Source organism: Orbicella faveolata, unplaced genomic scaffold (genome assembly GCF_042242905.1).
Source record: "Orbicella faveolata isolate gen_17 unplaced genomic scaffold, um_ofav_v1 contig_46, whole genome shotgun sequence".
Lineage (NCBI taxonomy): Eukaryota > Metazoa > Cnidaria > Anthozoa > Scleractinia > Merulinidae > Orbicella > Orbicella faveolata.
The window spans coordinates 19,546,006-19,561,164 of record NW_028301576.1 but is presented as its reverse complement, the minus strand read 5'-3'; the positions used below and the strand labels follow the sequence as shown (position 1 = coordinate 19,561,164).

Below are 15,159 nucleotides of genomic sequence, written 5' to 3'. Positions count from 1 at the left end.
CTCTCGGTGGGAAATTGGGTATGACGTCGATCCCCTCCAGCGGGTAACCGTCCTCACTGCGTCCTTTCACCGTACACAACATGCTTTGAAACAACCGTGCAAACCGCTCCAGAACCCCGCTCCGTTTTGGGTGAGGAGATGTTCTCTTCGACGCTTGAGGGAGTTTTTGCGTCTACCCACTTCTCGCAAAACGTTTTTATGTCTTTTCAGTTTCCCATAAGTCGTTGCGTTGATGGGGATCCTCTTTTTCAGCAAATTGAGAACCATCTCGCTGATGGCGTTGATCTGATCTTTGTCGGCGAATTGCAACATCCGTTGACGTTTGTTTCGATTGGCTTCTTTCAGGACGCGCGTCAGGAAAGGACGTTGTCGTCGTAACCGCTTCATCGTGGACTTATGCGTACGAGCGGATTGGTGTACTCTTTTTATCGCTTTCCTCGACGCCTGAAGGCCGTTTGAAAGGGTATCCTGCGTAAGACTCCTTCGATCTTTCCCCTGTTCTTATGGATATGTTTGTTCATTAAACCGAAGGGTCCAGCCAAAGAACCCAAACCCGCTGCTCTCATCATACTCGCCAAATCACCCCCTTTCTGTCTCCTTCTTCGTCTCCTCCTCCTCCGTGCTGTCATGGTGTCGAGTGAGGTGTACGACGGTTAGTCTCGTCCTTTTATTTTTCACATGATGGAGCATCGGAACGATTCGCCACTGCTATCCCACTTTTCGCCTCGTCTCATCCGTTCCAACATCCTTTTGGTATGTTTAGCTTCTTGTTTGGCTCTCAGGCTTTCGATGCCTTTGGTGATACCCCAAGCCGCCTTGGGTAAACCCGCCACCACAGTGCCGATCCCTTCTCCCCTTTGGTACCGTCTTCTTTTAGTGGTTTTAGCGGTTTTACGCCTTCTCGAAGACGCTTTCTTTCTCCTCGACCTCTTGGGCATGTTGGTTCTGAATGAAGAGGATGCCCGAGATGTCATTTTTTATAGCGGCACGTGCCTAAATCGTAGGGCGTAGTCTCGAACGTATCGGTCGTACGTGGGAGATGTAAAATCCGTCACCACGTCGTCCAACGTTTGCATCTTGGTTAAAAACCCATCCAATTCCTCCACGCCACCCAAAGCGTAGTTCCTGAGTTCAGTCAACGTCTTTTCGTACGTCGTGTAAGCGAATTGGGCCATGTCCATCTTGAACGAATACTTCTTGAAATCGTTCCATCCTTTCAGTAAGGTGGCGAAAGCCGTCAATCCTACCACCGTGTACCCATCTTTCCACACGGATCCCAAGACGATACTCACGGCCACCGTCAGTAAGGCCAGTCCGTTGAGAATGGCGTTACACAATTTGTAGTAACCGAACATCTGCCTTCGACACCACCAATACTTGTGGTAGAAAGCGTACAAGACGTCCAAACGTTTCAGGGAATCCAAATCCACCACGGTGTTGAAAGGTTCATCCAATAAACAGACAGAAGTACTCATGACTCTTCTCTAACCAGTGCCAAACGTAGTCTGACTTTCTGTCGGGACGTTCGATCCTTTTAGCTTGTTGCTTGTATTCCCAGATCTCGTCCTTGAAGGCGGTTTCCACGGATTGGTTCAGGATGTCCTGGACCTGTCGGTAACTGTCGCACTCGTCCGCGATACGTTTCATGTCTTCGTGATCCATGCTGGTCGCATCCCAGTAAGAGCGAGAGCATCGACATAGATGCAAAAAGTAGGGGAACCACTCGACTTCACTCCTCAACATCTTGATTCGAATGGTTTTTCATCGACGAGGGGGTCGTCTTTTCTTAAGTCTCACAAGTCTTCGGATCCCTCGACCCACGCCCACTCCCACACCACCAATGGCAGCGGCGGTTCCAGCTCGGATGCCTGTTTTCACGGCGCGACCACCCAACGCTTTGGCCAATCCCAAGGCAGCCCCTTTACCAATGGGTAACATCGCAGACAGGGCATTCGCAAGAGCACCGCCCCATTGCTTTCTCCTTTTCGGTCGACGACGGCGTCTTCTCATGGTTGTTGTTCTCAGTTACGTACACTGGTCGAATTGCGTGTGACGGTAGGACGTTGTCCGTTTTTATAGGTGGTCGTAATCGTGTTGGTGGTCGTGATGCCCGCAATGCGACGACCCGCGGCCGTCTGTTGTTGTTGGCGTAAAATCTCTTCCAATTGTTGTTGCATCTGGGCTTGGTTGAGAACACGGTCTCCTCGCCTCCTTCTTCTTCCTCCTCCTCGACCCGATCGAATCGACGAAGGCGGTGTGGAGTCACTACCACTTCCGCCTCCTCCACCTCCACCTCCGCCTCCGCCTCCACCTCCGCCTCCGCCTCCGCCTCTGCCTCTGCCTCTGCCTCTGCCTCTGCCACCGCCGCTACCACTAGCGCTACTTCGTCTGCGGCTGCCGGAATCACTGGAGGACGTCGGTGTATTTTGACGTGGGACGCGTCTCGGTCGTTTCCCTCCTCGAACGGCGTGTGCCAAAGGTGTGGACATTGATATCCTGGGTGCCCCGACACCTGCCGTGACATTGGCGCGCGACACCGATCCAGCACTGCCGACACCCACCGTGACGTTGGTCTGCGGTGCACCCGAGCCAGCGGTGCCCACTCCGACGGGCGAGACATTGGGCAGGGGCGGTGTTGCCAGTGACGATCGCGGTGAAGGAGGCGTGTTCAGACTCGTACCCACACCCGCGGCAGGCGGAATCGGAGTACTCGTCCGAGCCGGTGTCCCCCAAGGCGAATAATCTTCCAGAGCCGAGAAGTTGAAATCGTCACTACCATAAGAGCTCATTTTTATCCATGTACCTTTCTCTTTCTATCTTCTTCTCGGCGAGTTCTCGTTGTTTATGAACCAAATAATCGAAACCTTCACCGTTATATGCGTTGATGATGGACCGTACTTGACGGTAACTCTCGCATTCCGTGACCTGTCTCATCGGTTCGTAGTCCAGCTCGTGGGGGTTCATGATGTATTTGAGCCTGTTTTTACACAGGTGAATGAATAGCGGAAACCACTCGACCTCGCTCCTCAACATGACGGGGTTGCAAACTGATGGCATCGGACGAATCCTTCGTCTTTTAACACATGGCTGAGGACACGTTGATCGTCCTGACTGGCTGGATGAAGATCCAATAGCATGTAACCGTAAGGTCGATCGGTGACCTTGCGAAACGTGTCCAACACCTCCTGCCATTGCGTGGGAAACGATTGCAGAAGTAAATTTCGTATCCCCAACTGATCCCGAGGGTTCTTGAAGGCCGCGATGTAATGCGCGTTGCGGGAAATGGTCTTGGCGAATTTTCCGTTGGGGAATAGATCCTGACACAGGTAGATCACCGTGATGTTCCGATGATGCGAATGTTTGGTGAAGAGATCCAACACGCGCTTGTCGTTACCACCCTCGTCCATCAGATCGTCCAAGACCAACACACCCCCTCCGGGAAACCATCGGGGTAACTGTTCGCTGTCGGGGATGCCTTCGTAAAACTTGACTCCACCCTTCTTGAGCTTTTGGAAACCGTCTTGCCACGATCCGTAGCAGTAATGAATACTCTTCGGTGTCTGTTGGAACAAGTCGCCGTTCTCCAAGAGCAGTTTGGTGGTGAACACCGTCTTGCCGCACCCCGACGGACCCGCTATCAACAAACTCGACGGCGTGTGAAATTGAAACGCTTTGCGTCGTTCCATGATCATGAAATGGTCCAGGGTCTCGAGACGTTCCGTTTTTATCTGAACAACTTGGCCAATGGGGTCTTGACGGCCGGGATGCGTTTCAACAGACCCAATAGGGTGACCTTACGATTGAAACAGATGGGTTTTTTCTTGGCCCTACTCCTGATCTTGGCCATGGCCCTCTTGGCAGCGGCTCTCTTGGGACGTCCTTTTTTCTTGGCAGGCGCCGATCTCTTTTTTCGAGGTTTTTTCTTGGCGAATTTACTCAAGTCTCCGAACTTGTCTTCGTACCAATGCCTCTTTTTCATTCTTCTTTTCCTATCTTCCTTCTCGGAAAGCTTCGGCATGGCAGGGGCGGCTCTCTTGCGTTTCCTACGCGTGGTCACCGTCGCCGGTAATGCACCGGTGTCCAGGACGGACGGCGGTTGAAAAGACACTTGTCTTTTGGCGGGTTGAAGTATTTTCAGATTGAGTTGTCGTTTTGGCGGTTGGTTTTTCTTGAAATGAGCCTCACTGGGTTGAGGCGTCTTTCCACCCGCTTTTCCATAGCGTTTTTCTAACCTGGCTATCACGTCGTCCAAATGTCTATGCCCTTGAAACTGAAGAGCCATGACTACCACACAACCTCTTTTTCAAAAATGAACCTCTTTTATTTCGAACAGCTTACTTTATAACAAATGACGCACTCCTCGGGAGGAACCGCTCGTGTCCTGGTGACACGGGGTTTTACAAATCTTGCGCCAGGCCAACTCGTCCACGATCAGACGTTCTACCATGTGTCCTACTTTACGATCGTTCTCCACAAACTCGTTTTTCTTAAAACGATTCAAGAACTCGTTCATGTCCCGACCTTCGGCTCGGTCGATCAGGAACATCAGGGCGTAACCGCCGCAACTCTGGCTGAACAGGGACTGCAGACTCTTGCCGTTGTGAATCTGGTACTTGAAATGACGATCCAACCATGCTTGGATCGGTTCGGCGGTTCCGTACGCGTCCAACGGTAGACCGTAACTGTCCAGGATCTCGCACTTGTTCTTGTCGGCCCACAAAGCGATCCAATGCACGCCCGGTTTATCGTGAGGGTCCGTGTTCACGATGTAAGCGGTCGGTCCTTCTTGGGGGAGTGTCCTGGGAAGCCGATCGCAAGGGACCGTGCCGTAAAAGACACAGCGTAGGGACGGATTCGTCCGGGCCAAATGATCCAATTGTATATTATTCAAGGCTACTTTCTCCATTTTTTTCTTCTCATTGGTACACGTCGTAGATGACGACTCGGTTCTCGTTGATCTCCAGCAAATTCTCGAATTCGCCGTACAACAAGATGGTCAGGTTTTCTCCCGGATTGGCTCCAAAATCGATCACCAGACGCAGTTCACCTTCTTGCTTGGGGTTCAACACTGGACTGTCCAAACATCCATTGGCCGTGTTGTCAAATACAAACATGTTGCATCTCTTGCCGTCCCCCCAATCCACTTTCCGGACCATGTTTCCTTTTCCCCTGCACAACGCTCCTGAGGCTTGGAGGAATCTGTAGTAACCTCTCTGATCTTTACTGTCCCCATCGTGATCGAGCTCCAAGGTCTCGTAGGGGTACTCTTCACCTCTCACCAATTGTTTGATGGAAGCCAGATTGAATTTTCCAAAATTGAACGGACTCTCGGTGATGGTTCCGTTGAAGGCCGCTTGTTTCATCAACAACACCACTAGTCTATTAGGTAGCTTACTGTGGAAAGGATTGCTGCACTCAAAATGACGATTGTCGTTGGGATGCGAGTAAGTGCGAATTTCACCTCTCACCGTGGGGTAAGTGGCCACTCTTCCTCCTTTCAGGCTGGTCATGATCTCTCGGTATACCGAGGGAGTCACTCTTACTTGAGATAGGAACAATCTCACTTTCACGTCGGCTTCAGTCAGTCTGAGAGCAGTGGCACCGGCCCATCGGATGGTCCACATAGCTGGGGTATTGAAGTACATGTCGATCTGGATCTGCACGCCAGGTAACAGTAATTTGCTGAGATGAAACACTTCCAGGAAAGGTTTGAACCTCAAAGTCACGGCTTCTCCATCTAGAAACTGGGCTCGTCCCTGGACCACATTCTTGAGATCTTGGGGTAAGGCAGTATAATGAGCATGAGGAGTACCAAAATCCAACATATTGGCAGTCAATTCATCGGCATCTCCGTCGTCGGGTACGCCGAGACAGTTGTACCAACCACTAGGTGTCAGGATCGTTTCACCGTCGTCTCGGTCGTGGTTCAACAGGGTCTCGATGTAAGCTTTGAGGTGGTAAGTATCGGTCTGGGGGCTGATGAGAGTCCCATTCAATCTCACATTGATCTGTTTGAAGAGGGTGTGGGCCAGATTATTGGCGAGTCCCATGACATCCGCTGTCAGCAGATTCGAAGCGTCAGTTTTCTTGACAGTCAATTCCACTTCGAAGAAACTCTCGTTCAAGTCGATAAAGTCTTCTTGAGGATCGACTTGGAAGGTCACGGGGTTGATCCCTGTATTGAACGGGTTGATTCTCACCAAACGTCGAGACGACATGCTGACATCCGTGGGAGGGGTACTGAACATGTTCAGACGAGGGTTACGAACCCCCGCCGACCGGGCATGAGCCACGAGGTCCGTCATCGTCTACGTCGTCTTCGTCTCCTTCTCAGGGCCGACTGCACCCAACGATAGTTCGGGCGTTTTGATCGGGACGGGAAGATCGATCCGCCTTTATACGTTCGTCGTACCGGGATAAGTCTCACGCGCCTCGAGTAAATGGGATTCATACTCCAAAGAGGTCTTTTCTCACTTTTTTCGACAACGCCCGTTTGATCTCCTGCGTCGCTTTACGTTTCACGGCTCGTGTCGCTCCTCTCTTGACCCCGGCGAGTCCACCTCTCCAATTGGGCTTTCCTCCCTTGCCACCCGAATTTAAACCTTTCAGACCCTCCGTGGCAGCCTCGGTGATAAAGTCTCGTAGAATGCCGGGACCGCGTTTCTTGACACCTCTCCAAGCCATGCCGAATCCGTCTCCGGATTGCTTTATTTTATCGGGCTGAAATCGTACCAGCGTTCCACCGATCATTCTTTCTTAAAGTGTAACGTCACGATCGTATTGCCGTCTCCAAAGGTCGTCAGTTCTCCAGTTGTCTCAGCCACTTGCACTTCTATTATGTCGATGAGGTCTTTGCGCACGGGAATATATTGAATGTGGTAAGGCTCGAAATACTGGACACCCGCACCTCTTCGAATCAAGTTGACCTCTCTCAGTAAATCCGTGACTTGATTTCCCACCACGCCACTTCTAGCCACGTCCGAGTAGACGAACAAAGAGCGCGACCTGTTTCCCACCACCACCTCGAACGCCTTGTTCAGGTTCAGAAAACGCCAATTGCAATAGATGCTGAGTTTCAAATAACTGTTTCCCGTTGAATAGGTTGAGACCGTCCAAAAAACAGGTAATCCATCCGAGTCGTGTAAGTCCCCGGCGACACCAATGTTGGGAATTTCATCTTTGAAGAATTCGCTCTGCAAGTTAGGCCCCAGATTATAACCGCTGGCGTTCTTTTCGAGCCATCCCATTTTACAAGCCAGGTCGACATTGATGTGTAATGCAGGCATGTCTTTGATCGGACGTAAGATGTTTTCGTTGTCCGTGACCAGGTCTTCGCCTTCCCACTTGAACTTGACGTAGGTTCTTTTCCCATCACTCGTGACATATTTGGATCCTAATTTGGGTCCGTTGTACTTGAAGACGCGTTGTCGATCGAAATAGGCGATCATGGATTTCATGAGTCCAACACCGTCCACGTTGTGAATCACCTTCTTGAGGTCCTCCGTATCGAAGTAAGCTTCTCCATACATGTAGTGGCTAGTCGATTCTATGCGTCTCCATGCGGAAAAGGCCAAGGTGACTTTTTTATCAGGATCGTTCGGCGTCAAGGAAGGCAGCCTTACGTGGGCATCCGGCATGGCGATGCTACTCAATCCCACTTTCCATCCTCCGTCTCCATTCAGGCGTAAGGGGTGCGGTAACCTGATCTTGAAATGGTTCGGTTTGTTGTCCGGGAACTCGCTCTTACTGCTGTGACTGGGTAAGCTGACGTAAAAATCACTCATCCTTTCTTGAAATGCAACGTGATCGTGGTCACGCCCGACGCAAAGTCCACCAGTCGTCCGTCGTTCTCAGATACCTGCGTCTCGACAATGTCCAAAAAGGTCGTGCGCACCGGTAGATATAGAATGTGTCTCGGTTGAAGGTCGACCACGTCCGGATCGTAACGCACCTGTTTCAACAGGTCCGTGACTTGATTTCCCGTCACCATACTCTGTCCCACATTCGAATACACGAACAAGGAACGACGCTCGTGACCGAACGCTTCCTCGTAACTGCGATCCAGGTCCGTGAACACCCAATTGATGAAACAACTCAAATGTAAGGTGTCCGGGTCGATCTTGTAAAATGTCTCGTCCCCGTCATTCTGCGCTATGATCAAGTCCGTGGCCGTGGGTACGACTTCCGTGGGAAATTCTTTCCTCAAGTGGGGTCCCAAGACGTAACCCGGTCGTCCGTTCTGCAATGTTCCCATCTTCACCCATTTCATCTTCTTGGCCAATTCGATGCCGATGTTCATTTGCGGGTAGACGCGTTTACCATTGATCAGGAGGCTGAGGCACGTTCTCGAATTGTCCAGGACGCATTCTCCATGCTCGGCCCGATGCATGACCGTGTACAGCAATTCGGTGGGATCGTCGGGTTTACTCTTTTTCTTGTACATCGTCACGTCGGCATCCGTTCTAGATCTCAACCTACGCAAGTATCGATCTCGTATCGCATTCATTAACTCGGTACCAGTCCTAGGCGTGAACTCCAAATCGCCCTCTCGCGTCGCTGAAGAGACCTGCGTGTATAGGTTTATGGAGGCGTTCACCATGTCGATCCACCAGATTTCAAACAGAAGAGAATCTTTCAAGTCCATCTTACGCGTCGCGGACGGAAACGAGAGGTCGCTGATACCCACTTTCCATCCCGACTCTCTCAACTGCAACGGGTTCGGCAGACGGTTCTTGAAACTGTGGGCCTTGTTGTCCGGGAACTCGCTCGTGCTGGCATTGCTCATCAGTTGCACGTAAAAGTCGTCGACAGACTCATTCATACTTGAAGTGTAGTGTCACTGACGTCACGCCCGATGTAAAGTCCACCAAGCGTCCGTCGTTCTCGGCCAATTGCACCTCCACTATATCCAAAACGTTGCTGCGCACGGGTTTATATTGAATCTGATTCGGCTCGTACGTCGTCTTGGTCGGGTCGTGGGGGACTTCTCTCAAGAGATCCGTCACGCGATTCCCCGTGATGGTGCTACGACCCACATTCGAATACAGGTACATGGGACTGCGAGGCGGAGGGAGGTCCGGATGAACGACGACTCCACGATTGTAGGTCTTGGCGTATTCCTCGTCCAAGTAACTGAAGCGCCAGTTGCAATAGGGACTGAGCTGTAACGTCCCGTGACTGTCCAAATTCCAAAATTCACGAGATCGATTGCTGTCATGGTTGGTCCAGTCTTTCTTGAAATCAGACGGGACTTTGTCGTTGGGAAAGACCTTGATCATGTTCACGTCCAAGTGAACGGAGTAATACGATTCCTCGCGAATCAAACCCAACTTCTTGACCAGTTTAGTACCAAAATACACTCTGGGACGTTTTCTGTCTCCGGACTCGTCGAGGAACGTGTCGGTGTTGTCGATAATCAAATCGTTCCCCTCCCATCGGAACACGGGGTAGTATTTTTTCCCGTCCGGCGCTCGCAGACTTTCGTTGGCGCGATCCATGTAATGATACAGCCGTTCGTGAAAACGATGGATGAGGTATTGCATGAGAGATTTACCGCTCGTCACCTTGTGTCGGACACTGTTCAGTTCCTTCCCGGTGACGTAAAATGTCACGGGGTAACGATATGGACGCCACGTAATCCCGTCGTCCTGCAACCTGAACGTTTCAATGGTCCAATCCATACCGAACACGTAGTCGTCGTCTTCAAAGTCGTGCGCTTGAGTGACGGGTACTTGATGCGGTCGTGACGGAGGAATCGGGTAAGACACGCTCACCAATCCCACTTTCCATTCCTTGTCGGATTCAAACAGGAGCGGATACGGCAGACGGTTCTTGAAACTGTGGGCCTTGTTGTCCGTGAACTCGCTCGTGCTGGCATTGCTCAGCAACTGCACGTAAAAGTCTTTCATTTTTTCGTCTTGGGCTTTTGGGTCACGTACAGTCCCTTTTTATCCACCCAACTGTCGTACTTGACTGGCCAACCTTTCCATCGCACCAAGACTTTATCCCCTTTTCGTTTGACGATCTTGTCGATGCGAAACAGATCGTCGTCTTTCACGTCCACCTTTTGCAAATCTTGCGCGTAAAACGTGCCCTCGACCGCCGTGCCGTCCCATTCTTCCACCTTGTACGTGGTGACCTTCCCAGGACGCACTCGACGTATCACAAACACCTCTTCGGTCCAACCGGGTAAATACCCTTTCTTGAATTGACGGAACTTCTTGTTCAGTCTCACACGATCCCCGACTTTCAGTGGAGGTCGTCTCGATTTTTTCCCTTTTTTCTTTTTTCCGTAAAGAGTCTCCCACACGTCCTCGCTATTGGCTAAAGTCACTTGATCGGGAGCCATCTTGATACTGCGATGATACGATCGATTGTACCCTCGGACCAGATCTTGTAACACGGGCACATACGTCATCGTATTCTTCACGGTGAAGTACCGGTACATACGTTCCTTCAGGGTCCGATTGAACCGTTCCACCACACTGGATTTCGTATCCCCGCGCGTCGAAAAATGATGAATACCTTTCTGCTTCATCAAATCCTGAAACGTCTTGTTGTAGAATTCCTTCCCGTCGTCCGTCTGGAGATTGATGGGTTTTCTACCGCCTTTCAAGATCTTAGCCATGGCTTCCGTCACCGCTTTACCCGTCTTGCTCTTCAAGGGCTGGACCCAGGCGTGCTTGGAAAACACGTCCACCACCGTCAAGAGATAACGATACCCTCGATTGTACCTCGAAATATTGATCACCTCGATCAGGTCGGCCGTCCACTGCTCGTCGATGCCGAACACCACCACCGGGACCGTGGGAAAACGACGACGTCTGGGTTTGTGCAACGTGTACCCCAAATCCCGTTGCAGGACCTCGCGAGCACGTCGTACCGAGATCTTATTGGCCTGGGCGAATCGCGTCAGACCGCCCAGACTACCGGGTCTGGAAGGATCCCGATACCGTCCCAGTAACGTTCCGGTCGAAAGCGGCTTTTGCTTCTTCTTTTGACCTTTCTTCATAGTCGATAAAGTTTGTACACGCACTGTCTCCACAACTCGAAACGTTGCTCCCGTACCTCGAGATACTTCTTAAATGAATCGGGTTGCCGTTTCAACCACAAGATATAAACCACAAAACGCATCACGTTGGGTTCGACGTCGGTATAGTCAAACACCTCCAAGGGCGAATCACAGACATTATCAGGGATGGGTTCACCCCGACCGTATCGCTCGTAAACTCTATCGCACTTGGAACACAAGGTGGTCCAACTCCATCGATCGGCCATGGTCGCACACACTCTCGAGATCAACCAACACAAGGCATGAGACATAATGATTTGAACCCAATTTTTTATTCACACTTTCTTATATGTACAAAAACGTCGTGCCTGATTGGTTCTTACGTAAAAATCGACTCTGATTGGATAAACGAAAAAGAAGGCGAAAAAGACTTAGTCCGAATCTGAAAAGTAATGAGCATAGTCCGTGTTCTTACATTCTTGACCGTACTCATTATCACAGTCCTCCTCAAAGGTATCCATGGCATAATATTTACAATTTCTCCAATCACATTTACCGGGTCTCCACTTCAGGGCTTCCTCCTCGTCCCCCTTCACATAGAATGCTTGGCGCATACTCTCTCTACACTCACCACACAGGTCATCCTCCGCGGCCTCGATGGCACGGAAGAAAAACCGATCCTTCCACAGATCACGCTGACGCATGATATCGTAGATCAACTCTTCCAACTTCAGACACGTTTCCCTGTTAGTGCACCTGTTGAAAGTCATCATCTCCTCCACCCTGGGACTCTGGTCTGACTCCCTCACCCGTCGTGATAGGTCGCGAGAGAAACGCAAGGGTTCAAACAGATCACGGATGGCCTCACTCATCCTGTACGTGAGATTATCCGTGGCGATCAAACAGGCACGCTCGGCGTCCAGGGTGGGATCACTACAATGAACGAATTTGAATTGACCGCTACCACTTCTGTACATCACGCGACACCACTCACCACAGAACAAAAACACGTGTTCGTTCTTCTTCATCATCTCCAAAATCGTACCACCCCAGTCAGGACGACGTCTCATCAAGAGCTCAAAAGACCACAGACTATCGGGTACTCGACCTGACGGTTCGAAGAGATTGTCAAAAATGTACAGGTCCACCTTGGCATCTGGAATGGCGTCGAGATCTCTTAAAGTGTGTACCTTCAGATCCACGATCTGTTCCACGAGGTCCCGAATCTGGTTCGAGTTGCTATAGTAAGTCATCTTGATACCCTCAGACAAACTCGTTAAACTTCTTTCCTTCTCGATCCGCTCGCTTCGTGATCTCCAAGCCCGACAAATGAGGATAGCAACTACGAACGCCCCAGTCAATCAAGTGCCTCTGGAGCCTATAGTACAAAGGAGAGACAAGACGTAATTCCAATTCAATTATCCTAGCGTGTAACGGTCTTTCACCTTCTTTTTCGATTGTATCCACTACGTCAGAAGCTCGATTCAACTGTTGTCTAAGATCTTCAAGGATCTCTTGCACGTCTCTCTCATCCAAAATCCTACAGGTCATCACCGCGTCAACAGCAAGTCGAGAATGACTCGCTGCGTCCAAACTGGATCCTTTTATACCCGCGCCGTGGATCCACTTTCACTCCGTACTTTCCCGGATCACGTGCCCACTTCAGATCCCGCCAATCGGAACGAAGACCGTCACATGATCCCATCACACTACACGTCACTGATTGGTCAAAAACGTCCATAAAGTCGAACAACGCATTCCATCACGAGTCACTTTTCAGTAGAAGTCGTCATGGATTCACACGTCGAACCCGTCAGGAAAAAGAAAAAATTGTCCAAAAAGAAACTGGAACTGCTCTTACCCAAGAGAGTGGAAAGAGAAGTAGGAGGTAAACAACTACAATCCACTTTAGATAGATGGTTATTCAAAAAACCTCGTGCCAGACTCCGTTTCAACGAACGCGTCCTCTTCAAAGAAATCACCCCGGACTCGGTCAGTTGGACCACCGTCCCTCTCAAAGGCTTCTCGCGACCCTGGAGCGCCTTTTCGATCCAACGCCAAGAAGTCAAAAGCCAAATGAAAAGTAACCATGACAAGCGAAGGCAAAGACCGACCCCCAAGAACGTGCGAAAAACCACCCACATCCTAGAAACCATGCGACGTGAAAACACCTTGTTGGGATACTAACTCGTTCTCTATCTTCACAGACTCAAAGCTACCTGCCATTCAAGGCGGATGCATGACCGTGATCAGAGACTCACCTCCTCGAACCATGCAAGTCCTGGAAGCCATGGGACTCGACAAATTCAAGAAAGACGACCTCGTAGAAGTACCCCCTGAAGTGGACGACCGAGGAGAATTCACCGAAGTCCAAGTGTTGGAGGAATTCGACCCCGATCAGTTCCTGAACCAACTGAAACCACAAGATTCCATCTGCCCACGTTGCATGGTACCCCTGACATACGGAAGCGTGCGAACCCCAGACGGTGGTACCTGGGAATATTACCGATGCCCCTCTTCCAGATTCTACACCAAGTGTTATGTGACCTGTGGCGTCAAAGAGGTGGGCACTTACCTGAGACGCGTCGAAGAACAGACCCACCCCTGCTACAGGAACATCGACCCGGCTCGTTTCCGATGTCTATGCAGCAAGTCCCTGGTCTTAGCCACCTCCCACTCCCAGTCCAACCCAGACAGGCTCTATCTCAAGTGTCCCAAGCGTACCTGCAAGTTCTTTCAATGGATCGACGAATACCCACGAGGAGTCGCCGAAGCCATACTGATTAATGGACAGACCCCAAACTAAGAAAAAGACAGACACAGTTTTTGTAAAAAACACACTCCGATTTTTATTTCACATTATTTTTCAGTTTCTAAGAAAGGCAGGGTGGCGCAGTGGAAGCGCGTTGGGCTCATAACCCAGAGGTCCGAGGATCGAAACCTCGCCCCGCCCATTTTTAATTCACATTTCTTTTTTACACGTTGGGTAATTTGTCCTCCGCGTCGATCATGGTTCGCATCGTTACTTGATCACAATGGTTGAAAGTACTATAATAATCGTTTATTGATTGATATCCCGAAGAAAAAGAGGGCGCCGGTCAATAGGACCGTGCACACGTCCCACCCTGTAATAAGTGGAATGACCAATAAAAAGTTGTTTTTGTTCTATTTTCAGACTCCATGTCTCGATTTCCTAACCCTCAATGTCTATGGTGCAAGGAAGGATACACTTTCAAACACAGTATCAGAGACTACTTCCTGACACCCTGTTGCGACCAATTCTTTCACGGAACCTGTAAAGCCCTCCACACTGAGCGGTTGAAACCCTCGGAAAGACTCTGCCCTCATTGCAAAGCCGTGAATTTCGGACTGCCTCCCGATGACAACCCCAAAACCAAGTCCTAAAGAGGTAAGCGCTTCGATGGTCTAATGGTTAAGACGTTGAGTTGTGGCCTCAAAGACCCAGGTTCGATTCCTGGTCGGGGCATTAAATTTTTTCTTTTTTATTCCCTATAGAGACGATGAAAAAATCACGCAACAAACCATGTACATTCTCTCGTTAAAGGATCTTTATTAGTTTTTGTTACAGGCATGAATAAAAATGTTTTTTCACTCCTCTGATTCTGGTGGTGGTGTTTTTACAATTTGTTTGACAAATGCTCGGTACGCCAACTCGTCTCGGTCCTCCCAACTGCTCTTCCACGCTTCCCATCCGTCCTCAAATCCCTCCGGCAACTTCTCCAAACACACGGGGTCTTTAAACGAGATGGACTGGTCAGCAAGCATCTTCTCAGACAGCATTTTTCTGAACCTCATCACCTCATCCGTCAGCTTCGTCACCTCTTTCTTCAGGAGGACATCCATAGCGTGAGAAACGGCGCATTTCATTATCTTTCCAAGAATACCGTCATGAACAGCATCCATCACCCTCGCGGCAAGTTCTTCTTCTATCTCCTCTTCAGAAACCTCCACCTTCGTCTCGCTCTCCTCTGAAGACATCTTCTAGTCACCGATCTCAAAAACAACAATACTCACTCGACACTCACGCAAACCCTTTTATTCCCATCCGAACCTCGATTTCATGCACGTCACAACCTTGATCTCATGGATTGGCTATCGCCTTATTTGGACATGCGCGTCACAACCTC

The 15,159-nt window shown here is 50.2% G+C and overlaps 4 protein-coding genes and 2 non-coding genes across 6 annotated transcripts; 2 read left to right on the top strand and 4 right to left on the bottom strand.

Moving 5' to 3' along the window:
* Nucleotides 1–764: 764 nt before the first annotated feature.
* Nucleotides 765–3,190, bottom strand: LOC149098784 (uncharacterized). Its single transcript, XM_089277304.1, has one exon. The coding sequence runs from the start codon at nucleotides 2,787–2,789 to the stop codon at nucleotides 2,022–2,024; it is 768 nt and encodes a 255-aa protein (XP_089133430.1). The 5' UTR covers nucleotides 2,790–3,190; the 3' UTR covers nucleotides 765–2,021.
* An 808-nt stretch (nucleotides 3,191–3,998) lies between these two features.
* Nucleotides 3,999–6,726, bottom strand: LOC149098783 (uncharacterized protein F54H12.2-like). The gene has a single exon (XM_089277303.1). The coding sequence runs from the start codon at nucleotides 6,303–6,305 to the stop codon at nucleotides 4,917–4,919; it is 1,389 nt and encodes a 462-aa protein (XP_089133429.1). The 5' UTR covers nucleotides 6,306–6,726; the 3' UTR covers nucleotides 3,999–4,916.
* A 2,000-nt stretch (nucleotides 6,727–8,726) lies between these two features.
* On the bottom strand, nucleotides 8,727–10,246 carry LOC149098782 (uncharacterized). The gene has a single exon (XM_089277305.1). It carries the CDS (start codon nucleotides 9,906–9,908, stop codon nucleotides 8,814–8,816), a length of 1,095 nt encoding a protein of 364 aa, XP_089133431.1. The 5' UTR covers nucleotides 9,909–10,246; the 3' UTR covers nucleotides 8,727–8,813.
* A 1,078-nt stretch (nucleotides 10,247–11,324) lies between these two features.
* LOC149098781 (uncharacterized) lies at nucleotides 11,325–12,444 on the bottom strand. The gene has a single exon (XM_089277307.1). The coding sequence runs from the start codon at nucleotides 12,262–12,264 to the stop codon at nucleotides 11,443–11,445; it is 822 nt and encodes a 273-aa protein (XP_089133433.1). The 5' UTR covers nucleotides 12,265–12,444; the 3' UTR covers nucleotides 11,325–11,442.
* A 1,448-nt stretch (nucleotides 12,445–13,892) lies between these two features.
* Nucleotides 13,893–13,964, top strand: Trnam-cau (transfer RNA methionine (anticodon CAU)). The gene has a single exon. It is a non-coding gene; the product is annotated as a tRNA-Met (tRNA).
* A 462-nt stretch (nucleotides 13,965–14,426) lies between these two features.
* Trnah-gug (transfer RNA histidin (anticodon GUG)) lies at nucleotides 14,427–14,498 on the top strand. Its single transcript has one exon. It is a non-coding gene; the product is annotated as a tRNA-His (tRNA).
* Nucleotides 14,499–15,159: the final 661 nt, after the last annotated feature.